Source organism: Hyla sarda, chromosome 11, assembly GCF_029499605.1.
Source record: "Hyla sarda isolate aHylSar1 chromosome 11, aHylSar1.hap1, whole genome shotgun sequence".
In the NCBI taxonomy this organism is placed as follows: domain Eukaryota; kingdom Metazoa; phylum Chordata; class Amphibia; order Anura; family Hylidae; genus Hyla; species Hyla sarda.
In genome coordinates, this window is record NC_079199.1 from 107,064,242 (window position 1) to 107,089,870 (window position 25,629).

At 47.2% G+C, this 25,629-nt stretch overlaps 1 protein-coding gene across 6 annotated transcripts in view; it reads left to right on the plus strand.

Annotated features, from left to right (window-relative positions):
- POGZ (pogo transposable element derived with ZNF domain) overlaps nucleotides 1-24,483 on the plus strand; it is a 34,820-nt gene extending 10,337 nt beyond the window's left edge. For 3 of the 6 annotated variants that reach the window (XM_056545744.1, XM_056545741.1, XM_056545743.1), the window contains 18 exons: nucleotides 3,367-3,492; nucleotides 4,064-4,219; nucleotides 4,299-4,465; nucleotides 4,547-4,673; nucleotides 4,754-5,065; nucleotides 6,569-6,772; nucleotides 6,857-6,966; nucleotides 16,647-16,939; nucleotides 17,016-17,170; nucleotides 18,065-18,165; nucleotides 18,245-18,391; nucleotides 19,939-20,070; nucleotides 20,161-20,300; nucleotides 20,761-20,901; nucleotides 21,026-21,085; nucleotides 21,170-21,285; nucleotides 21,502-21,526; nucleotides 22,419-24,483. In XM_056545744.1, the coding sequence (XP_056401719.1) occupies nucleotides 3,372-3,492; nucleotides 4,064-4,219; nucleotides 4,299-4,465; nucleotides 4,547-4,673; nucleotides 4,754-5,065; nucleotides 6,569-6,772; nucleotides 6,857-6,966; nucleotides 16,647-16,939; nucleotides 17,016-17,170; nucleotides 18,065-18,165; nucleotides 18,245-18,391; nucleotides 19,939-20,070; nucleotides 20,161-20,300; nucleotides 20,761-20,901; nucleotides 21,026-21,085; nucleotides 21,170-21,285; nucleotides 21,502-21,526; nucleotides 22,419-23,880 (3,969 nt within the window). In that variant the 5' untranslated portion in view covers nucleotides 3,367-3,371 and the 3' untranslated portion in view covers nucleotides 23,881-24,483. Of the gene's footprint in view, nucleotides 1-3,061; nucleotides 3,306-3,366; nucleotides 3,493-4,063; nucleotides 4,220-4,298; nucleotides 4,466-4,546; nucleotides 4,674-4,753; nucleotides 5,066-6,568; nucleotides 6,773-6,856; nucleotides 6,967-16,646; nucleotides 16,940-17,015; nucleotides 17,171-18,064; nucleotides 18,166-18,244; nucleotides 18,392-19,938; nucleotides 20,071-20,160; nucleotides 20,301-20,760; nucleotides 20,902-21,025; nucleotides 21,086-21,169; nucleotides 21,286-21,501; nucleotides 21,527-22,418 lie in introns of all 6 variants that reach the window. The other 3 variants (XM_056545742.1, XM_056545746.1, XM_056545745.1) reach the window with 3 other exon arrangements.
- The last annotated feature ends 1,146 nt before the right edge of the window (nucleotides 24,484-25,629 follow it).

Here is a 25,629-nt window from a genome sequence, read left to right on the forward strand (position 1 = left end):
TCTGCAGGTCATTCACTAGGTCCCCGTGTGGTTCTGGGATTTTTGCTCACCGTTCTTGTTATTATTTTGACACCACAGGGTGAGATCTTGTGTGGAGCCCCAGATGGAGGGAGATTATTACTGGTCTTGTTATGTCTTCCATTTTCTAATAATTGCTCCCACAGTTGATTTCTTCACACCAAGCTGCTTGCCTATTGCAGATTCAGTCTTCCCATCCTGGTGCAGGTCTACAATTTTGTTTCTGGTGTCCTTTGCCAGCTCTTTGGTCTTGGCCATAGTGGAGTTTGGAGTGTGACTGAGGTTGTGGACAGGTGTCTTTTATACTGATAACAAGTTCACACAGGAGCCATTAATACAGGTAACGAGTGGAGGAGAAGTTACAGGTCTGTGAGAGGCAGAAGTCCGGCTTGTTTGTAGGTGACCAAATACTTATTTTACTGAGGGATTTACCAATTAATTAATTAGGAATTCTACAATGTGATTTATGGATTATTTTCTCATTCTGTCTCATAGTTGAGGTTATAACCTGTGATGAAAATTACAGCCTCATCTTTAAGTGGTAGAATTTGTACAATTTGTGGCTGACTAAATACTACTTTTCTGCACTTTACAGAAATCGAAGCAATGACACTCATTTAACCCCCTAGATGCCGAGGTCAGTATTAGCGGTGGCGTTTCTGGACGGTACATGTGACCAGAGACCTTCTGAAGAGCGAACTCTGCAGCTGCCATGTTTTCTGCTCTTGCAGCCTCCAATAGACAGACAGTAATAGTAGATTGCAGATATAGGAGCTCACTGCAGAGCGCTGGTATTACTACTGTTGGGTACCGTAATTTTCGCCATATAAGACGTTCCGGCATATAAGAAGCACCTCATTTTAAAGCATGAGAATCTAGAAAAAAAAAGATTCTGAACCTTCAACCTGTGGACCTCCAGATGTTGCAAAACTACAACTCCCAGCATGCCCGGACAGCCGTTGGCTGTCCGGGCATGCTGGGAGTTGTAGTTTTGCAACATCTGGAGGTCCGCAGGTTGAAGACCACTGGTATAGGAGGTAATACTCACGTGTCCCCGCCGCTCCGGACCCGTCACCGCTGCCCTGGATGTCACCCTCCATCGCGGTCGCCGTGTCCCCGTCGCTCTGGAACGTCTCTGCTGCCGGGTATCCTCGCTCTCCGTCGCCGGCATCACGTCGCTACGCACACCGCTCCTATTGGATGACGGGACGGCGTGATGATGACGACGAAGGAGAGCGCCGGCCATGCAGGGGATCCCGGCACGGAGCAGACACCGAGGAGGCAGGTAAGCTCCCTCCCGGTGTCCTGTAAGCTGTTTGGGATGCCGCGATTTCACAGCGGTCGTCCCATACAGTCCGACTGAGCAGCCGGGTTAGTGTCCCTTTCGCTTCAGACGCGGCGGTCAGCTGTGATCGCCGCGTCTGAAGGGTTAATCCAGGGCATCACCGCGATCGGTGATATCCTATATTAGCCGCGGGTCCCGGCCGTTGATGGCCACAGGGACCGCCGCGATAGGACAGGGTTTGTGTATTTGCCGTAGAAGACGCACCAACTTTCCCCCCCCCAGTTTTGGGGAAGAAAAAGTGCGTCTTATACGGCGAAAAATACGGTATATAGTAGTGTACTGTACAAGTGATCAGGTGACTGCATAGTACAGTGGCCTGGGGGGAGTTAAAAAGTTCTAAATATAGAAATTACATAGAAATAAAATATACCATAAAATAATGTAAACCATAAAATAGATCAGAGTAGAAACTTCCAATTTTATTTTAAGTGAAAACATTTGAGCTACATGAGCTGCGGCCGCTACGGAACGAGTGAAATAGGTTATTGATCCCTCATGGTGAACGTCAGAAATGGGGGGGGGGGGGGGGACACATACCCAGTCCCATCTACCCCAAAATGGCCTTCATATGTTCTAGGGGTCAGAAGAGAACAATTATAAAATATAACCTGTATTGAATGGGGAGCGTTGTAATTGTATGGACCTCAGAATAAAGAGAACCCGTCATCTTTACCATAAAATGTGCTGAGTAAGAACAACCCCCCCACCACCCCCAAAGTTGCAAAAATTATTTATTTTTTTAATTTCTCCCCCACAAATGTATTTTTCTGTTCACCGTAGATTTTGTGGTGAAATAAGTGATTGTCATTATAAAGTACAATTGGTGCCACAAAAAAACAACCACCTCGTATGGGTCTGTAGGGAAAAAGCGTTCTGACTATTAGAAGGCGACGAGATAAAATTGAATGCTAAAATCTTTTCTCATTTTTTTTGACTGGATAGTATATTTTGCTGCAGTCCTTCTATATTGCAGGTTTTAACCCCTTTATGACACGGCCAATTTTTGCAATGACATTTTTTCCTCCTCCACCTTCCCTTTCGGTTTCCCCTACAGACCCATATGAGGTTGTTTTTGTTTTATCAGGGACCAATTGTACTTTGTAATGACATCTCTCATATTACCACATGGATATATCATTTTTTATTTTTCTAATTTTGGGAGGGGGAGGTTATTTTTGTGCACAATAGTCAAGATGACACGTTTTCTTTATTCTGTACATCAAAACTATTACAACAATATTCAATTTATGTAGATTTTCTATTATAACAAATTAAAAAAAAAAAAAAAAAAAAATTATAAAGAATAAGATGCATAAAATCTCCCTATTCTTACCTTTATTTTTCCACAGAAATGTGTGAGGGTCATTTTTGCGCCACGGTTTATAGTTTTTATCGTTCCCATTAGTTTGGATGAGACTTTTTTTTTTTTTTTTATCACTTGTTACCAAAATCAGAAATGTTGTCTTTTATTGTTTCCCTTTTTATTGTGCAGAATCATAACTGTTGTATGTTAATAGTGCGAACGATACCACGCGCAGCGATACAAAGTAGGTGTTTAGCGTCTATTCACACGGTATCCTGCATATGTGATACTTTTCAGTAAATATTTTTAAGGCTGTTTATATTTACACTTTTTTTTAGTCCCCTTTTATACAGTCATTAGATTGCTTATATTGATCAATATTATTTAATTGTTAGGCAAACCAGAATTCTACCTGAGGCAGACTGTACTAGCTGAGCCAATATGGCCTGCACAGAGGTTGGAGCGCACTTCACCGGGTCATAGGTCACAGCAGGTCTCAGGACATGTCAGCTGTTTATATTATTGACACAGACGCTCGAAGCTCCATGTCCGTCAGATCATCCCTGTATAGATCCCCATCTGGTGGTATATACGGCCTCTAGTTACTTGTTAACAGCAGCGCTGCACCCTATCTGACGTGTAATCTGGGACTTGTAGTACCTTGTTGCGTTGCTGACATGTGATGTCTTTCTGTTGTCAGGAGCCATGGACACCGATCTGTTTATGGAGTGTGAGGAGGAGGAGCTGGAGCCATGGCAGAAGATCAGTGATGTGATCGAGGACTCTGTGGTGGAAGACTACAGCTACCTGGATAAGACAAACACAGGTAACTCCCGCCATGGTCAGGACCTGACTATAGAGAGGACTGAAGGGAAAACATGTAATGGGAGGCGGGGAGCAATGCTTCCTCGTGGCCACGGAGCATCAGTGTCACTGATCACATTAAGGCTAAGTTCAGACTACGGAATCTACGGGCAGAAAATTTCCGCCCGGAGATTCCGAGTGCGGCCAGTGCTGACAGAATCAGTCGGCGCTAGGACCCCGTGGACACTGCAGTCTCCAATAGACTGCAATGTGTTCCGCAAGTATTTCCGCCTGAAGAAAGAGCAACGCCATTCTTCAGACGGAAATTTCCAAGCGGATTTTCCGTTCACAAATTCTGAAGTGTGAATTTGAACGGAAACCCATTCACTACATTTTACATTTTAGCAAGCGGAATTTCTGCCTGCAATTTCAAAGCGGATTTGTAGGCGGAAATTCTGTAGTCTGAACCTAGCCTTAGTGTATATAAACTGTCCATACATCTTGTGTAGAGATTGTAATATTGTGAAGGAAGCAGGGTGGTCCCGTGGTAGGTATTGCGGTGGTCTTATCTGCTTTTTCTTATTGTGTTGCAGTTTCTATCAGCCTGCAGCCGGTCACAGCTTCTCTGCCTGTAATGCAGCAGACCCTGAGCAGTCACTACACGACCGCTACCACCATGACCAACACCATCACCCAGAATACAGACAACACAAAGAAAACCGTGGTCACACTGTTCGCAAATAACAGCGGTAAGTGGCCGCCTGCCTCGGCTGGGTACGATGCTTCTTTATTCTCATCACCATTAAAACCATTTATTTCCTACAATAGGCACAACTCCTATAGTCCAGCAGGGCCATCAGCCGCTTATACTGACCCAGAACACAGCTCAAGGCCTGGGCACCATGCCTGTTCTTCGTCCCATGCAAGTGATGCAGAATGCCAACCATGCCACCAACAACTCCATGGCAGCACAGCCTATCTTCATAACAGCGCAGGTAGGAGAGCACTGCGACCTGTCTGAGGGCCACTCCGTGCCAGATAGAGGGGTCTGAGAATTACTCTTTTCTACTACACAGGGCTTCCCTGTCCGAAATGTTAGGCCGGTCCAAAACACAGTGAACACAATGAACACCATGAACCAGGTGGGCATCGTGCTGAATGTCCAGCAGGGCCAAACTGTTCGGCCAATCACCATCGTACCGGGTAAGCAGGACTGTTTGTCCCAGTTTCTTTCCGGTATAGGTATAGCGGTTTTGCTCTAAGTCTTCTCTGGCTCTTTCCAGCAGCTGGCACACAGTTCATGAAGCCTGCGGTTGGCGTTCCCCAGGTGTTTTCTCAGGTGACTCAGGTCCGGCCGGCAACCACTGTCCCTGTGCGTCCTGCCACAAGCACCTTCACCACAGTCATCCCTGCCACCCTGACCATACGCAGCACGGTGCCACAGTCTCAGAACCAGGTCAATAAAGCAGTGTCCAGCACATTAACCACGTCTGCACCCAGTCAGCAGCCACTCCGACAGATCACTGTGCAGCAGCCCACCCAGGCGCTGGCCATCTCTCAGAGCCAGAATACACCCATCACCAACCCCAAGCTGGGTAAGCTCCTGCTTGTTACCTACACAAGGCTGGAAAGGACCTCCGTATAGTGAAGCTCCCGAATGTATAAAGCTGGGGCTCAGCAGTCTGTCAGAGCAGTGTATATCCCCCCCCACCCCGTAGTCATTGTGACATGATGGCTGCAGAGTGTCCAGGATATCCTCACATATAATGCTCCTGCCCCGTCTCATGTGGGTCGTCTATCAGGGCAGTGTATATCCTCCTCTGTATATATATTGTGATGGCTGCAGAGTGTCAAGGATATCCTCACATATAATGCTCCTGCCCCGTCTCATGTGGGTCGTCTATCAGGGCAGTGTATATCCTCCTCTGTATATATATTGTGATGGCTGCAGAGTGTCCAGGATATCCTCACATATAATGCTCCTGCCCCGTCTCATGTGGGTCGTCTATCAGGGCAGTGGATATCCTCCTCTGTGTGTGTGCATGTATATATATGTATATATATGTGTGTGTGTGTGTATGTGTATGTATATATTTATATTTATTATCTCACATATAATGCTCCTGCCCCGTCTCATGTGAGTCGTCTATCAGGGCAGTGTATATCCTCCTCTGTGTGTGTATATATATATATATATTGTGATGGCTGCAGAGTGTCCAGGATATCCTCACATATAATGCTCCGGCCACGTCTCATGTGAGTCGTCTATCAGGGCAGTGTATATCTTCCTCTGTGTGTGTATATATATATATATATATATATATATATATTGTGATGGCTGCAGAGTGTCCAGGATATCCTCACATATAATGCTCCGGCCACGTCTCATGTGAGTCGTCTATCAGGGCAGTGTATATCCTCCTCTGTATATATATTGTGATGGCTGCAGTGTGTCAAGGATATCCTCACATATAATGCTCCTGCCCCGTCTCATGTGAGTCGTCTATCAGGGCAGTGTATATCCTCCTCTGTATATATATTGTGATGGCTGCAGAGTGTCCAGGATATCCTCACATATAATGCTCCTGCCCCGTCTCATGTGAGTCGTCTGTAAGGGCAGTGTATATCCTCCTCTGTATATATATTGTGATGGCTGCAGAGTGTCCAGGATATCCTCACATATAATGCTCCGGCCCCGTCCCATGTGAGTCGTCTATCAAGGCAGTGTATATCCTCCTCTGTATATATATTGTGATGGCTGCTGTGTGTCCAGGATATCCTCACATATAATGCTCCGGCCCCGTCCCATGTGAGTCGTCTATCAAGGCAGTGTATATCCTCCTCTGTATATATATTGTGATGGCTGCAGTGTGTCAAGGATATCCTCACATATAATGCTCTGGCCAGGTCCCATGTGAGTCGTCTATCAGGGCAGTGTATATCCTCCTCTGTATATATATATTGTGATGGCTGCAGAGTGTCCAGGATATCCTCACATATAATGCTCCGGCCACGTCTCATGTGGGTCGTCAGACCCCCCTTTCCATTCCGCTCCGTGTTCTCTCAGTAACTCTGCGTTGTGTCTTTGTACCTTGCAGTGAGTATTTCGAGCTTGGTGACAGTGAAAAGACCAGGCGAGACCACCGATGTGGTGAAATTTGTGAACGCGGTCAGTGGTTGTCAGACCACCACCCAGAACTCTACACAGCTAATCCTCTCCAGCACCATCGGCAACAATGGCACAAGCCCGAACGTAGGCACCATACAGCGGAGCGTTCCGCTAGAGTCCCTAGGGCTGAAAGGTATCCCTTTGGGTTGAGTACTGTAGTAGTGAACACAACAGGTGCATGTACGGGGCCTGACTCTGCTCTCTACACCTTCTCTAGCAGCTGCACCCTCTGGAGCCCAGATGGAGAACCCCGACCCCTCCAGGAAGTATTGCCCCAGGTGCCAGACGCCTTTCCGGGTCTTGGAAGCTCTTCGAGGTCATATGTGTGTAAGTATTACAGAATCCAGTAAGCATGGAGGTTCTACTGTAAGGACGAGATCCATCACAGGCTCAGCTGTTAAGTGTCCGGACATGCTGGGAGCTGTAGTTCTGACCTAGGTTACCGTTTATGGTTCTGATTAGTGTTCGTCCAGTGATGGTAATGCTGGTCATAAACATTTGATCTTTATTCTGTAGGTCAAAGCGACTAAACTCGTACCCAATTTATATAGTATTTCTATTATTGTACTATTTTTAGAAAAAAAACTTTGTTTTAAAATTGCTACAGTGGTCCCCCCAACATACGACCAGCAGATAGCCGTTTAATGTGCCCCGCTGAAGGATGGTTACATGTCCCACCGCTCCGGCACATCATTTTGCCGCTGCCCTGCGCCGTCACTCTGTCGCCGTCATCATGTCTCCGTTCACGCCACCCTGTTTAATAGGCGCGGTGATGTGATGACAGTGCAGGGCAGCGGCGACTTAGTGATACGGCAGCAGAGGAGCAGCGAACTGAGGGGCCGAAGCAGCGGGAGTATGATCCATGGTGCGAATCCCTCAACATACGATGGTTTCAACAAAATGATGGTCCGCCTGGAACCAATTACCATCATATGTTGAGGGACCACTGTGTATAAAATTGTCCTTTTCTGACCCCTATAACTTTATTTTTCCATATACCGAGATGTGTGAGGGTCATTTTGCGCTGCAATCTGTAGTTTTGATGGGACTTTTTGTTCAATTATTTTGATGTGCTTAACCCCTTAAGGACACAGGGCTTTTCCATTTTTGCACTCTAGTTTTTTCCTCATCACCTTCTAAAAATCATAACTCTTTCAATTTTGCACATACAGACACATATCAGGGCGTTTTTTTTTTTTTTTTTTTTTTTTACACCACCAATTGTACTTTTATAATTACATCAATCATTTCACCACAAAATTTCCGGCAAAACCAGAAAAAAAATATTTGTGGGGCAAAATTGGGAAAACCCCCAGTTTGTAATTTTGGGGGCTTTCGATTCTATGCAGTGCACTTTTCAGTAAAAATGACACCTAAGCTTTATTCTGCTGGTCCATATGGTTACAAGGATACCTAATTTATATAGGTTTCACTTTACTAAACTAAATTATAACTATATGCACCAAAATTAGTATGTGCAAAATTGTCATCTTCTGACCCCTATAACTTGTTTTCATTTTTCCATATACGGGGCGGTATGAGGGCTCATTTTTTGTGCCGTGATCTGAAGTTTTTATTGGTACCATTTTTGTTTTTGATAGGACTTTTTGATCGCTTCTTATACATTTTTTTTAGTGTATACAAAGTGACCAAAAATACACAATTTTGGAATTATTAAATTATTTTTTTTACGCCTGTGCCATTGACATGCGGTTTAATTAACATAATTTTATTTTTTATTTTTTCCAAAACGAGTTTTATTAGAAAGTCATATAAACAGTACAGAATACCAAAGCGGTTGTCTATATCAAGAACAAATAATGAAAAGTGCAGCACAATAATCTAGCCTAGTAAAATAGCCTCTTGTAGAAATCTGAAAAGAATGCTGGCTGCAGACTATAACCCTCTCAGTGGGGACCGTCTAACAGTATCGAACAAGAGGGATAAAAAGAGTTAGAAACAGGTAGAGAAGAAAGATAGAGACAGTAGGGAGAAGTAAAAAGAAGGGGGGGGGGGAGAGGAGAGCTAGGGGCAGAAGGAGCGGTAGTAAGAAAACAAAGTAGAGAAGGAACACCCACCTCGGAGTCTCCAACCGCCTCCTCCCGCACCCCCTCCATCCACCACTAAAGAGAACGTCAAGTAGTCAGTTCAATATATAGCAAAGCTCAGTAGGGAGAGGGGGGTGGCATCGGGACGTGTACAGGTATGGGTCGGAGCCGGGAGGCGGGGGGGGGGGGGGGGGTGCAGGGCAAAGAAAATGAGGGCGCGAGGGTGGTCAACCCGTCCTATAAAGGGGCGTCTTGATAAAAGTCAACCAGGGCTGCCATATGGCCATAAACTAATCATTACGTCCTGAGGAGTTTGCCATCAATTCCTCCATTCGATACAGGAAAAGAATCTCTGTATACCAGTCAGTGAGGGTAGGGGGGTGTACATCTTTCCACCTCCTCGGTATAACCGTGCGGGCTGCCGTCAACAGAAAGTTGGCCAGTAATCTAGAGGGGCTCCTACGGGACACTGGGAGTATGGAGAGGAGAAGAACTTTTGGGTCGTTTTGAAATGACACTCTTGTAATGGCCTCAATTCGGGACACAACTGTTGCCCAAAAGGTGGCTAGACTGGAACAAGACCACCAAACATGGGTCATGGTGCCCTCCTCCGTCCCACAGCACCAGCACAGGTTCGAAGTTCCATGGTAAATCTTATGTAACAAGGAGGGCACCCTGTACCATCTGGAACTTATTTTGAAGTTAGTTTCTTGAGATCTGCATGAAATGGACAACTTATGGCACATGCTGAAGGCCGTGGTCCAGTCTGCCGGGGCGATGGTCGTATGCAGTTCCCTCTCCCCCGCCCTGGTATACGTCGGCAATTCCCCAGCCATCTCTGCCAGCAGTAGGCCATAGATTTGGGACACAGGTTTGATGGGCGGAGAGGAGGATGTGCATAAGTCCTCAAATGGGAGGAGGGGTCTATTCAAATGTAGGTGCCTACCCTCTCTCTACAAAATGTTTAAGCTGCAGGTATTGAAGGTATCTGGTCGCAGTGCGGAGGGACCAGCTCTTCATACGATCGGAGCAATGTCCCCTCCAGGAGGCCACGCAGGGGAAAGGGGGGTGGATGTGAGCGACCCAAAAAGGAAGAGCAGGCCATTCCTGGAGGGAATCTGGGATTGTTCAGCACTGGCATCAAAGGACCGTCAGGAGAGAAGAGAGTCGTGTTACGAAGAAATCTCTTGAAAACAACTAACAGCTCCCTAGACACCCAGAGGAATTTATGTGCGTCCCACCCAGCAAGAGTGTTCGGTAACAACCAGGGAATAGACAGTATCTCAGAGTCCGTATCCGCCAAGTCTACGTCCACCCATCGCTTAGAGGGACGACCATGAGTGAGGTCCAAGAAGCGCACCAGTGAGGCTGCAACATAGTATGCTTTGCAATCAGGGACTGCCAGTCCTCCTGATTGTTTCCGTCTGGTCAGTATCCGATTGGCCGTCCTCGATGGTCGCCCCGCCCAAACGAAGGAGCGGATCAGAGAATGTAATTTTTTGAAAAAGGACAAGGGCAGGGCCAGGGGAATAGTTTGGAAAAGGTAAAGCAAGCGGGGCATCATGTTCATTTTTAGAATGTTCTCCCTACCTAACAAGGAAAAGGTCCCCTTGGACCATTTAGCCAAATCTCTTTCAATAGTCAACAATAAGGGCTGAAAATTAAGGGAGTATGTGTCGGTCAGATCGGCTGGAACGAGTACCCCCATTTGATGGAGGAGGAGGACCATTTAAAAGGATGGGTGCGACGTAGGACCAGCAGCTCCTCTGGAGGGAGGGTAATGTTCAATGCTACACTCTTTTCCATGTTCACTCGATGGTAATTAAAATAGGAGTATCTATGAAGGGCTTCATCGAGTGCGGGTAGGGAGGAAGTGGGAGAGGGGAGAAACAATAAGTCGTCAGCAAATGCCGAACAGAGGTGTTCGCTGCCCCCCACCGGGAAACCCTGAATATTAGGGTCATTCCTCAAGGCAATCAGATGTTCCATGCATAAAACATAGAGTAGGGGGCAGAGCGGGCACCCCTGTCTTGTTCAGTTACGGATAGGGACCGAAGAGGAAAGAGACCCATTAATCTTTGCGCACTAGGGTTTTTGTATACGGCTTTAATTCTACCCAACATCAGTGGGCCTAGCCCAATCTGTGCCAAGGAGGCCTCCATGAACCCCCAGCTCACCCGATCAAATGCCTTTTCGGCATCCAAAGATAACAGCATCAGTGGCTGGTTCCGAGAAATCGCATGATGCACTAGGGAAAAGGCCTGGACGGTATTGTCTCGGGTCTCTCGGGAGCGTATAAAACCTGATTGATCCGGGTGAACCAGGGGCCCAAGGACCACCACCAATCTCTCCGCCAAGAGCTTAGCAAACAACTTGGTGTCTACGTTAAGCAGTGAGATGGGTCGGTAACTTGCACAAAATGTTGGGGTCACGACCCTCCTTTGGAATCACCGTTATATGTGCACGCAGGGAGTCAATGGGAAAGGTTTTGTCCTGTGTTATACTGTTAAACGAGTGGCATAAGAGTGGGGTCAGTTCAGTTTTCAGGGTTTTGAAGAACTTCCCTGTATACCCATCCGGGCCTGGGCTCTTGCCCGTGGGTAAGCGGCTTATGGCTCTCTCTCCACCTCCTCTACAGAGAACGGGGCCTCCAGAGTTTCAATGGTTTCCGTAGAAAGGCGGGGCAGTGCCGTCTGTGTAATATAGTCACGCAGGGAGGGTGAAGAGGGGGACCAGGTGGCGGGGTGGGGATGTTGTATAAATCATTGTAGTAACGCTTGAAGGCCGTTAAAATGTGCTCCGTGAGGAAGCTCCTCCCTCCCCCAGGTGTAGAGATAGATGGAATATATGAGGTCGCACGTTTATCCCGAAGAGCTCTGGCTCATTTCCCCCCTCGTAAAAGGCCTTTTGAGCACTTTTGTTTATAGCGCCTGTATGAGTCGTTTAAAAGTGTGCGAATATCATGTCGCGTTTTGATGAGGTCTCTGAGTGGACTCCTGCAAAGTCTTCTTGTGCAGAGCCTCTAATGATGCCAGAGTATCAAAGAGGCGGCTCAATTTCGCTCGCTTCTCTTTTTTGAGGCGCGAACCGTGTTTAATGAACTCTCCCTGAAGCGCACATTTGAGCGCTTCCCATTGACATGGGAGAGGAGTCTGATCAGCAGCATGATCAGCCTGGAATTGGGCGATCGTGGATTTCAACTCTGAGAGACACAACACATCAAGGAGTAGTGACTTGTTCAAACGCCACTGAAATCTAGGGGGAGTAAGTGCAGGGATCGGAAACGAACAGTACACGGGAGCGTGGTCTGAGAGCGTATATAATCCAGTCTACTATACGTCCTATGTGGGCTCGAGAAAAAGGTATAGGGGGAGATTTAGCAAAACCTGTGCAGAGGAATACTTGCCCAGTTGCCCATAGCAACCAATCAGCTTTCTGCTTTCATTTTTATGAAGGCCTGTGAAAAATGAAAGAAGCAATCTGATTGGTTGCTATGGGCAACTGGGCAAGTTTTCCTCTGCAAAGGTTTTGATAAATCTCCCCCATAATCCCTGTCTGCAGGGTGCTGGAGCCGCCACACATAGCAAAGCTGCATTGAGTGGAGAGAGTGGCGTAAATTACTGAGCTGTCGATACGGTATTGCAGTACGCTGTGTAGACGTATCCAGCAGCGGCTGCAGTGGGATGTTGAAGTCCCCACAGAGTAGCAACATGCCCTGGGAAAAGACAGATAACTTCTCTAATGTGCGAGTCAGGAAGGGGATCTTGGGCGTGTTGGGCGTGTAAATGGTAGCCACCGTCACCACCTGGTCCAGGACCCGACCACGGACAAACAGGAAACGTGCCTCAGGGTTGGAGCAGACCACCTGCATCTCAAAGGGCAGAGAGCGATGAAAACCGATCGAGACTCCCCTTGTGCGGGAGTCCGGGTTAGGGCAGTGGAACCAGGTGGGGAAGTATCGGCTAAGTCTATCCGGAATGTGGTCAGTTTTGAAATGCGTCTACTGTAGGCACAAGATGTGGGTTCTCAGTTTGTGCATGTGATAAAGAATTTTAGACAGTTTTTCAGGGACATTAAAGCCTTGAACATTGAGCGTGGCAAGTGTTATGTCAGTCATACTTACAGTCAGTTGGAGGGAAGACCGGTGAAGTGGTGGGGTAAGTAGCAGCCGAGGGACGGTCAGAGGGCTCCCGGAGCGGGGGAAGTACACTAGAAAAGAGGGAGAGAACAGAAATCCGTAATAATACACACAGAAATCAAAACGGGGTAACTGAAAAAGCAAAAGAACTTGCTAGGGGAATCTACACGCAGGTAACAATCTGCAAAAGGGGTGTACAGAACGCACACCCGACCTAATTGGGGGTAGGCAAAACAGCTATTGGCGCAATCAGGAAAGTCTAATCCAACTGAGTAACTAAAGGGACGGACCACAGGATCCGCTCACGGTCATGGTGTCACATGTAGAAACCAGAGTTCCCCACGGGGTCAGGAATCAGTAGTAGTACTAGGGGAGTCAAAATGGAAAACAAGGAGCAAGGGCCAACTGGGACAGCGTTCTATGGAGGTCTCCTACAGGGGGCCCAGAGGACAAAAATTAGAAACCAGTCCAGGACTTTTGCCGATCAATCCTAGAGACCATCAGGAGGGTAGTAGGCTGGTCAGGTCTCAGCAGAGGGGCCATCCGAGCGTCGTCCCGGCCTGCGTTGTCTCTGCGGCATCGGCCAGTCCGGGTGAGGACGTCTGACCGCCTGCCTTTTGGGAGCCGGCTCCAGCAGGAGCAGAAACGTAGGGGTCTTGTAGGAAAGCGGTCCATTCCGGAAGGTCCATCTGCGGCAGGTCAAGCGCAGTAAGAAACCGTGGCAAGTCATCTGGGGATCTCAGGGTCGCAGTAGTGTTACCCTGAGACACATGCAGGGCGAACGAAAGCCCCAGCGATAGGGTATCTGGCGATCCTGAAGGAGTCGGAGCAAGGGTCTCAGCAAGGCTCGTTGGCGCAGGGTACGCCTAGAAAGGTCAGGGTAAACCTGAATATTTGGCCCATTAAAGTCACCCCTCTGACATACTTTCATCATCAATTGTTCCTTTAAGACATAACGGTGAATCCTACAGATAACATCCCGCGGGCGGGATGGGTCAGTGCTGGGAGCCGGGAGGGCGTCCTAGAATCCTATTGAAGATGTCCGTGACCGTCGGGAGGAGGTCTGGCGTACGGGTAGCTTCAGGAAGCCCTCTCAGTCTCACATTATTACGGCAATTCCTATTCTCTATATCATCCATATGATCAGCAAGGGCTCGATGAAGATGGAAATGAGAGGAGGCAGTGGACTGTAGGTCTGTGATAGTATGAAGAACCGTAGATTTGAACTCCTCCAGGGCAGAAAGGTCGTCCTTAACCGTCTGTAGAGCTTGGCGCCAGCTGTACTTCATCTCAAGGGCCAGGGCCGCCATATCTGCTTTTGTGGGAAGTTGGGAAGTAGTGCAAGAAGGGCCTGCAATTCTGTGCAGGGGGGGGCAAGTCAGGAGCGAGCATGGCTGGTGTCACAGGGGGACCATTCCCAACAGCAGGCGCTCGCCCAGGTGAGGGGAGATGCCCTGTAGATAAGACCCCACTCTCCCTGCCAGCTGAAGAGGCAGAGGGTATGGTGTGACTCGAGCAGTGGGAGTATTCAGGGCCAGCACCAGGCAGTGCATGCTGGGCAGGGGTATCGGTCCCGTTAAATAGTTCCTCCACAGCGTGTTCCCCCTCTGAGGAGGATATATTGAGTCAGGGGGGCTTCTGAGGATCGGGGGAAAACTCTGTGATAAGGAGGGTGACAAGGCCCTTCCTCTGGTCATAGATGTGGTGGGGAGGGTGGCGGGCCCCCCAAGATTCTGTCCTGCAGAGGAATCCCCTATGCCTCCTACCTCAGTTGACATGGTTGTCTGCAACGCGATCCGCTCCAGGATCGCGCTCCCCGCGGCAGCGGGAGAGCGCGGCGCACATTGCTGTGTCTGTGAGGGAACTGGAGGCAGCGACGGGACGCCTCTCTTGGACTCCGGTGTAGAGCTGCGTGGGCCTTCCGGTCTGAGGCACAGCGAGGACTGGTCTCTTCCTGCCTTGTCTCCAGCTGCAGCAGGGGAAGAGGGTCCACTCAGCGGAGGTCGCCTCGGTAGGTCTAGCAGTGCCGGGAGGTGATTCTGGCGCGGTCCGGCAGTTTCACCGCTCCCCTTATTGTCAGCACTAGGAGGCTGGTGGGCGGGCGCCACGTCTGGCTGAGGTGCCCGCGCTATCTTGGAATGGCCCGCCATCCTTCCGTGCGTAAAGTAGTTGGAAATGGTCACTGCGGGTTGCTGGGATGATCCCCGGTGCTTGCGATTCCTCCCAGACCTCCTTGTGCTCATGAGTGCAGGATAAGTCCCCTAGAATAGTAGCCGTGTAGCGGACGGAGCTCAGTAGTCCTGCTGCTTCTTTCTCACATGGCTAGCCACGCCCCCTAATTAACATAATTTATAGTTCGGACATTTACGCACGTGGCGATACCACATTTATTTTTATAGTAACATATTTTTATATGGAATTTGGGAAAAGGGGGGTGATTCAAACTTTTAATATGGAAGGGGTTAAAGGGTGTGTTTTTATTTTATTTTATTTTTTATTTTTTTTTACGGGACTGTTAGGTAGATTCCTCATACAGATCAATGTGATTCCATAGAACGTATCGCGCTGCGGGGGGGGGGGGGGGGGGGGCATCCACCCCACCCCACCCCACCCCACTGGACCACCAGGGATGGTTCAAATGTCCCTTTTAGATGCCACTGTTAACTTTGACAGCGGTGATCTAAAGGGTTAATAGCTGGCCGCGGCATGTCTGCTATTAACGCCTGCCCAGCTACAGGAATCAGCTGGGGGCCGGCCAGTATGGCGCCCGCGCCGTACACCGCTTGCAGTGTCAGGATGAGACGTTAATTTAATTTGTTTTTAATTTTGTTTTGCTGTTAATATGTTAAGCTGATAAATATTAGGGATCGACCGGTATTGATTTTTTTAGGGCCGATACCGATACTCTGTGGAGGTTAGGGCCGATAACTTATAGCGATATTCTGGTCCTCCTGAGTCCTATCACTGCGACCGCCCCATTGCCTCCCCCATCCTCCCCGGTTTTACAATGACCTGTTCCTGGGGTCCACTCTACATGTGGCTCCGGTGGCGTCCTCCTGAGCTGTCACTGTGCGCACTGACGGGGACGTCACTTGTCATTGCGCACAGCGTAACGCAGGAGCCAGAAGTAGCGTGGACCCCGGCCCCCCGAGAACAGGTAATTATAAAACCAGGGATGGGGAGGCAATGGGGGCGGGGCATTATCGGATTATCGACTAGGTAATTGCCGATACTGATAACGCCCAAAATTGTGAATATTGACCGATAATCGGTCGATCCCTATTAAATGTTTTTATTTTATTTTTATTTTTTGTAAAATGGGAAAATAAGATGTATTTATTTATTTTTTATTAGGGGAGGACATTTTTATATAATTTTAACAATATTTTTATTTTTATATTATTTTGCACTTTAAGTGCCCATAAGAGACTTCCATGTAAACATTAGATTGCGTTCACTGTATACTGCTATAGCATTACACAGTATGATCAGTGATCCACTGATTATAGTGTTAACCATTTAAGCTCCAAGAGCCCCAGGGGTTCAGTGAGCTACCGCCAACTTCCACTTGCAATAATGGCACTTACTCTGCCCGTCATAAGCAGGGAGCTTCTGGCTACTATGGTAGCAAACACGTGCTGCCTGTATGCCCTATGTCTTTAACAGTTTAAGGGGTGAGGAGGAAAAAAAAAGTGCAAAAGGAAAATCATTGTCCCGCTCCTTTCTGTGCAATAGAAAATAGACCCATGTGACCATTGTCTGCCCTTCTGATGGCGTCTTGCGATTGGCTGTAATCCTTTTTTATGTCTCTCCGGATTTAGTACTGCTGTCCTGACCTAGTGGACTTCTCCAAGAAAGGGAAATCTGATTCGGAGCCAACGCCCCAGACCACCCCCGATAAAACTCCCAGTACTCCGAGCGGCCCGGTGCCCCCAGCTGCCAAGACCCAGGAGAACCCCGCGGACGACGCCTCGCAGGGCAAGCTCATCATGCTGGTAGATGACTTCTATTATGGCCGGGATATTGGCCAAACGTACCAGATGCAAGGGCTACCTAAAGTGGCCACCACCTTCCGCTGCGCACATTGCTCCAAGCGGCTGAAGAATAACATCAGGTGAGGGCGGGGATATAACCGTATGCAGGGGCCGCTCGTCTGGCTTATCACATCTAACGCTTCTTCCTCCTCTAAGGTTCATGAATCACATGAGGCACCATGTGGAGCTGGACCAACAGAATGGCGAGGTGGACGGGCACACCACGTGCCAACACTGCTACCGACAGTTCTCAACCCCGTTCCAGCTACAGTGTCACCTGGAGAACGTGCACAGCTCCTACGAGTCCACTAGTGAGTAATGGTGCAGGGCTGGGAGCAGTGTAAGAGCTAACCATTAGATCAAGGTTTAACAATTGGTGTGGCTCCTGCTGTTGCAAAACTATAACTCCCAGCATGCCCGTACATCCGTTGGCTGTCCGGGCATGCTGGGAGTTGTAGTTTTACAACAGCTGGGGACACACCGTTTGGAGAACTGACCTAGATGATAACTTTTTTCTGATCGGTTAATCACAATCTGTAATTCTACCAATGTTTATTTTATTTTTATTATGAGCATGCTGGGAGTTGTAGTTTTGTAACAGCTGTAGGGCAGCAGGTTGAACACCTAGGCTCTAGAGCAGTGATTCCCAACCATTGTTGCTCCAGCTGTCGCTGAACTACAACTCCCAGCATTCCTGAACAACCAGTGTTGCTCCAGCTGTTGCCAAAGGCCGTCTGGACATTCTGGGAGTTGTAGTTTTTATAAGAGCTGGAGGCACAGTGGTTGGGAAACTCTGTCCTTAGTAATAATAGGGGCACTCACCTCGGTCCCCGTAGGTCGGCTGCAGATCCCTTTCTCCTCCATGCAGTTCTGGTATCTTCCCTTGACAATCAGCTGGTTCCAGGGCCTTTTCCGCTCAGCCAATCAGAGGCCACAGTTGTGTCACATGTCCGGCCAGTGATCCACTGAGCAGGAAGGTCCTGTAAGTCCCATAAGACATCGGACGGCGCGGAGGAGGATCTGAGAAGTTCAGGGACTGGGGTGAGGTGAGCACCAGGATTTTCAGGTCTCCCCTGCGGGAGCTATGACAAGGGGGATGAGATGGGACATGAAATGAGGGGATTGGGCACGAAATTGTTCACATTTCCCCAAATCATGCAGCCCTAATATTTTTATAATTTTTTTTATATTTTATTTATTTTTAGCTAAATGTAAGATTTGTGAATGGGCATTTGACAGCGAGCCGCTTTTCCTGCAACATATGAAAGACACCCACAAACCTGGAGAGATGCCGTACATGTGCCAGGTAAGTGTCATGCTGCGGCGTCCTCCCCCGATGCAGGACGTTCCCCCATAACAGTACCCCTCCCCCCCCTGTCCTGCAGGTTTGTTCTTACCGCTCGTCCATCTATGCGGAGGTGGATACACATTTCAGGCTGAATCATGAAGACACGCGGCACCTCCTGTGCGTTTATTGTCTGAAGGTCTTCAAGAACGGGAACGCCTTCCAGCAGCACTTCATGCGGCACCAGGTAACGTGGTTGTTTACGGTTCGACGTTCCCGTGTGTCTGATGCATGATGGGACGTGTCTGGTTCTCATATGTGGATAGAAACCTAGAATGTGTCAGCAGAGAAGAAGCATCCCCCCATCTAGTCTGCCCAATACCCTGAATGCGATCAATAGTCCCTATCTTATATGAAGGATAGCCTTATACCTATCTCTATCTTATATGAAGGATAGCCTTATACCTATACCTATCTTATATGAAGGATAGCCTTATACCTATCCCTATCTTATATGAAGGATAGCCTTATACCTATCTCTATCTTATATGAAGGATAGCCTTATACCTATCACTATCTTATATGAAAGATAGCCTTATACCTATCTCTATCTTATATGAAGGATAGCCTTATACCTATCTCTATCTTATATGAAGGATAGTCTTATACCTATCTCTATCTTATATGAAGGATAGCCTTATACCTATCCCTATCTTATATGAAGGATAGCCTTATACCTATCTCTATCTTATATGAAGGATAGCCTTATACCTATCTCTATCTTATATGAAGGATAGCCTTATCTCTATATCTATCTTATATGAAGGATAGCCTTATACCTATCTCTATCTTATATGGAGGATAGCCTTATACCTATCTCTATCTTATATGGAGGATAGCCTTATGCCTATCCCTATCTTATATGAAGGATAGCCTTATCCCTATCTTATATGAAGGATAGCCTTATTCCTATATCTTATATGAAGGATAGCCTTATACCTATCTCTATCTTATATGAAGGATAGCCTTATACCTATCTATCTTATATGAAGGATAGCCTTATACCTATCGCTATCTTATATGAAGGATAGCCTTATACCTATCTCTATCTTATATGAAGGATAGCCTTATACCTATCTTATATGAAGGATAGCCTTATCCCTATCTTATATGAAGGATAGCCTTATTCCTATATCTTATATGAAGGATAGCCTTATACCTATCTCTATCTTATATGAAGGATAGCCTTATACCTATCTCTATCTTATATGAAGGATAGCCTTATACCTATCTCTATCTTATATGAAGGATAGCCTTATACCTATCTCTATCTTATATGAAGGATAGCCTTATACCTATATCTTATATGAAGGAGCCTTATACCTATCCCTATCTTATATGAAGGATAGCCTTATACCTATATCTTATATGAAGGAGCCTTATACCTATCCCTATCTTATATGAAGGATAGCCTTATACCTATATCTTATATGAAGGAGCCTTATACCTATCCCTATCTTATATGAAGGATAGCCTTATACCTATATCTTATATGAAGGATAGCCTTATACCTATATCTTATATGAAGGAGCCTTATACCTATCCCTATCTTATATGAAGGATAGCCTTATTCCTATATCTTATATGAAGGATAGCCTTATTCCTATATCTTATATGAAGGATAGCCCTGAGTTATTGCTCTAAACGTTACACATCATGGTAACGCACTCTTACATTTCTTACATTGAATTCTCTTTGTTGTGCGGCGGCCTCCTCACTCCTTTCGACAAGTAGAAGAGCGTCTACCATTGCAATAAATGCCGCCTGCAGTTCCTCTTCGCAAAAGACAAGATCGAACACAAATTACAGCACCACAAAACCTTCCGCAAACCTCGCCAGCTGGAGGGTCTGAAGCCGGGCACCAAGGTTAGTGCAGCCTGTAGTCCGCCGCGCCTGTCAAGTGTTTCCGGTCGGTTTGTAAATGTTGTCTATGAATTATTTGTTTTTTGCGCACAGGTCACCATCCGAGCCTCTCGAGCACCGCCACGGGCACTGCCTTTGTCCTCGGATGCCCCTTTAATGCCTCTGCCAGACATGATTCCCAAACCGCTTGTTCAATCTATAGATTCCATAGAAACTGCAGACAACTCAAAACGGTGAGTCCTGAGGCGCTTCAGGTCCAGTACTGGGACTTATTATCTTATATTTGTTCTGTCCAGGACAGTGTTTGCCAGCCAGTGTGCCTCCAGCTGCTGCAAAACTACAACTCCTGCATGCCCAGATAGCCCCTTGATTGTCCGGGCATGCTGGGAGATGTAGTTTTTCAACAGCTGGATGGCTTCAGGTTGGACACCTAGGATCTAGAGCAGTGTTTCCCAACCAGTGTTGCTCCAGATGTTGCCACAGGCTGTCTGGTATGATGGGAGTTGTATTTTTGCTACAGCTGGAGGCACCCTGGTATCTGTCAGGGTCCATCTCCTGAACCAGTGTCAGGGTTACTGATCAGGCTACATGTCTATAGGATACCGTCCTGTACTCCATTCTACACCCCCGCCTTGTATTTGTCGACCCCCACAAGATGATTGTTCGGTAACGTTTTCTGTCCTTTCTTCTCAGGGTCCTTGTAGGAAAGCAGTCGTGTCTGGAGTGCAGCTTCGACATCCCTGACTTCCACAATCACTTCCCCACATACGTGCACTGTTCTCTCTGCCGATACAGTACCTGCTGCTCCCGCGCCTACGCTAATCACATGATCAAGTGAGTGGCCCCTGCACAGACTAATGCAGGCTATGTGTGTATTCCTCTGTGCTGCTGTCAATCTGTCAGTATTGTAGTAAGGCCTGTGGGGAGATACTGACTCGAATTGTCTTTAATTGTTCAGCAACCACGTCCCACGGAAGAGTCCGAAGTACCAGTCGCTGTTTAAGAACTGTCTGCCCAGGTGAGTGCCATGCCCATAGATCAGCGCTTCCGAGCATTTACCTGTAGGATGCTGATCCTCCTCATTTTTATTTTTCCCCTGCAGTGAAGATATGGTGCTAACATGTTCCTCCTGCCCTTTCGTGACACGGATCGGGGACGCAATGACTAAACATCTGGTATTCAACTCAACACACTGCTATGCGTCAATCATGGGCACAAGTAAGTGTTTATATAGAGAGATATAGAGAGATATGATAGGTAGGTAGATATGAGGTAGGTAGGTAAATATGGGGGGGGTGGATAGGTAGATGGATAGATAGGAGATATAATCAATGTTGATGGATGATGGACCATGGAGTGATCTATAGATCTATGAAAAGTTCCCCCTTATTGTAAGTCGTCACCATTGTAACCTTATTGTATTTGTCTCCACAGATTCTACCTCACCCAACCTGTCATGGTAAGAATATATACTAGTGACCCCACATTGGACGTGTTTGTCATGCAGATGGGCTGTAGTGGGCATCCTTTACACACTTACCCTCTTTCACTATTGTTAAAATAAATTGTAGTGAAGGGAAAGTCATCGTATTCAGCTATTTTATCCCAAATGTGGATGTGGCTTTACATTTTTCCCAATCCGAGTCTTTTTGTTACATTTTCCACCTTGGCTGAATAAATGGGAACCTCTTGGTTTGGTTGTTTAGGCGCACTATGGTTTGTGTCCATTGCACCCGAAAGTTCTCGAAAAAAGTCACAGGGTAACAGCCGACATACTCGATACACCTGTGCAATGGTCCCGCCGGCAACGCCACCGGCTTCACAGCAGGGAGGTCAGAGGAACAAGAGATGTCTGACATAAAGATGTAGAGAATCACTTCTGGTTTAATTCACACATCAATATACAGGTACAGAACAAATAACACCGACCTGTTCTACCTGTATATTATGTTAATAAAGCAAGAACACAAACAGAACAAATAACACTGAGGTGTTTCACGCCACACACGTTTTATTCGCTCTGCGCCTGTTCTGGGTTTATTTACACTTGAATATGCGGGTAGAATCGGTGCAGAGCATTTCACGGCAGTGTTATTCGTTCTGTATCTGTTTTACCCGCATATCGATGTGTAAATAAAACCAGAAGTGATTCTCTACATCTCAATGATCGACATCTGATTCTTCTAAAGCGCCCAAAAATCATACGAAAATGAAATACCAAACCCTGATTTCTCTATAAGAGCGGGGGGGGGGGGGTCATTGTATTCGCTGTGATGTCCATTCCTGTCAGTGTTGTTTGAGGTGTTCTCTGCGTTCTTATTAATCTGTCTCTTTTAACCCGTCTGCTGCAGGGTCTTGGGACCTCAAGAGGAACTGAACAATAGGACCAGTCCGCAGGTTATAGAGGAGGAGGTGAAGAACAACGACAAATGGAAAGAATTGTCTGCGTCCGACAGCTACAGCCCCGAGCAAAAGGAGCAGAGTATTGATGTGGACGATGTGGAGGCCGGAGAAGGTGAGGAGGACGGGGAGGACAAGGAGCAGCAGCTCTGTGTCAAGAAGCTTCGCGTTGTGCTGTTTGCTCTGTGCTGCAGCGTACAACAGGCCGCCGAACACTTCCACAACTCCCCAAGACACATCAGGCAATGGCTGCAGAGGTTTCAGGCCGAAAACCAAGACAACCTGTCCGAGGGCAAATATCTCGACTCCGAAGCCGAGGAGAAACTCGCCGAGTGGGTTTTAATCCAGAGAGAGCAGCAGCTGCCGGTCAACGAGGAGACGCTCTTCCAGAAGGCCACAAAGATCGGGCGCTCCCTAGAAGGAGGCTTCAAGATCTCCTACGAGTGGGCGGTGAGGTTCCTGCTGCGGCACAACCTGAGCACACACGATAAGGTCGCCGTGGCCAGCCGGTTGCCTGAGGACATGGAGGAAAACGCCCAAATGTTTATTAGTTTTGTACAGAAGCAGATCCACAGCCGGGACCTCCCGTTGTCCATGATCGCTGCAGTCGATGAGATTTCACTCTTTCTCGATCTGGAACTCCTGAGTAGCGACGAGCGGAAAGAGAGCGCACTGCAAACTGTGGGAACGGGGGAGCCGTGGTGCGACATTGTGCTAACTATCTTGGCGGACGGAAGCCTGTTACCCACACTGGTGTGTTGTCGGGGCAGCTCCAAAAGAGTGGATCGCGTGCCAGACTCCATCAGGCTAGAGACCAGAGAAGACGGTTTTACTAACGATGAGGTCATGGAACTGTGGTCGTCCACGGTTTGGCAGAAACATGTGGACGGTCCCAATAACAAAGGCATGGCAGTGTTGGACTGTCACCGATCACACATGTCAGAGGAGGTCCTGGCTATCCTCAGCTCCACCTGCACCCTGCCCGCCGTGGTTCCTGCCGGCTGCAGCAATAAGATACAACCCCTGAACGTCTGTATTAGGAGAGCGGTCACTGGCTTTCTACACAAGAAATGGAGTGACCAGGCCCGAGACATGGAGGAGGAACACTCTGACCTACTACTCAAGCTTGTGGTGCGCTGGCTAAGTGAGGTCCTAGACGTAATCGGTGAACACCCAGAACTGGTGCAGCAGTCCTTCCTGGTGGCCAGCGTCCTGCCGGGACCGGATGGAACAGCCAATACAAGCAAACGTAACGCAGAGATGCAAGAGGAGCTCATCGACCTGCTGGAAGGACAACTGAAGCTAGACGAGGACCAGGACGAGGAGTACCCCGACCTCGAGGTCCTACAGCAGCTCTTCGAGGCGGACAGTGACCCAGAATCCTTCTACGGCTTTGATGAGTCTGAGCTATAAACCATGTGACTGACGCTAAACCCCTCCCCCTCGGTCCACCATTTGTTCAGGACTTCTTTATCATCATGTTCCTGAGGGGGAGGACTTGAGCCCCTGGTCTACCCCTTTCCAGTGATGCTACCTCTCCTGTAGATGATGACCCCCAGGATGTGTAGTGGCCGACCAGGTGCCCCCTCCCTGTAGTTTTCTTTTGGCATTAAGACTGTGTCAGATCCTCAGCCATGAATTATGTATAGCAGATCCTGAGCGCAGGTCACCCCCCCCCCCCCCGGACTCGCGTCTCCTTCACTACAACCTCATGAGCAGCGCTCCCTCGTGTGTTTAGTAACGTTTTTATTTCCTTTAGTTTTCTTTTAACCCTTCATTCTCCCCAGAGACGGTTTGTTCACGTCAGTAGGACATACATGTACATTACTAAATCTTATAGCTGTAAATACTGAGAAGCAGAATAAAGGCAGACGAGGCGATTCTGTGGTTTTATTAGGTGAAGATGTGAATTTTTTTATATAATATAAATATATATATAAAGTGTTCTGTTTATTACACCTGCTGTGTCCACTTCTTACAAGTCTGGTACTGACCTAAATAAACCATTTTATGTGATCCCCGCCTGTGCCCTGTACGAGCGTTTTATCTACCGCAGATCATCACATGTCTGTACTGGATCATAGTCAGGTGATCAGATCATTTATATACTGCAGATCATCACATGTCTCTGTACTGGATCATAGTCAGGTGATCAGATCATTTATATACTGCAGATCATCACATGTCTGTACTGGATCATAGTCATGTGATCAGATCATTTATATACTGCAGATCATCACATGTCTGTACTGGATCATAGTCAGGTGATCGGATCATTTATATACCGCAGATCATCACATGTCTCTGTACCGGATCATAGTCATGTGATCAGATCATTTATATACTGCAGATCATCACATGTCTGTACTGGATCATAGTCATGTGATCGGATCATTTATATACTGCAGATCATCACATGTCTGTACTGGATCATAGTCAGGTGATCGGATCATTTATATACTGCAGATCATCACATGTCTGTACTGGATCATAGTCAGGTGATCAGATCATTTATATACTGCAGATCATCACATGTCTGTACTGGATCATAGTCAGGTGATCAGATCATTTATATACTGCAGATCATCACATGTCTCTGTACTGGATCATAGTCATGTGATCAGATCATTTATATACTGCAGATCATCACATGTCTCTGTACCGGATCATAGTCAGGTGATCGGATCATTTATATACTGCAGATCATCACATGTCTGTACTGGATCATAGTCATGTGATCAGATCATTTATATACTGCAGATCATCACATGTCTCTGTACTGGATCATAGTCATGTGATCAGATCATTTATATACTGCAGATCATCACATGTCTCTGTACCGGATCATAGTCAGGTGATCGGATCATTTATATACTGCAGATCATCACATGTCTCTGTACTGGATCATAGTCATGTGATCAGATCATTTATATACTGCAGATCATCACATGTCTGTACTGGATCATAGTCAGGTGATCGGATCATTTATATACCGCAGATCATCACATGTCTCTGTACCGGATCATAGTCATGTGATCAGATCATTTATATACTGCAGATCATCACATGTCTGTACTGGATCATAGTCATGTGATCAGATCATTTATATACTGCAGATCATCACATGTCTGTACTGGATCATAGTCAGGTGATCGGATCATT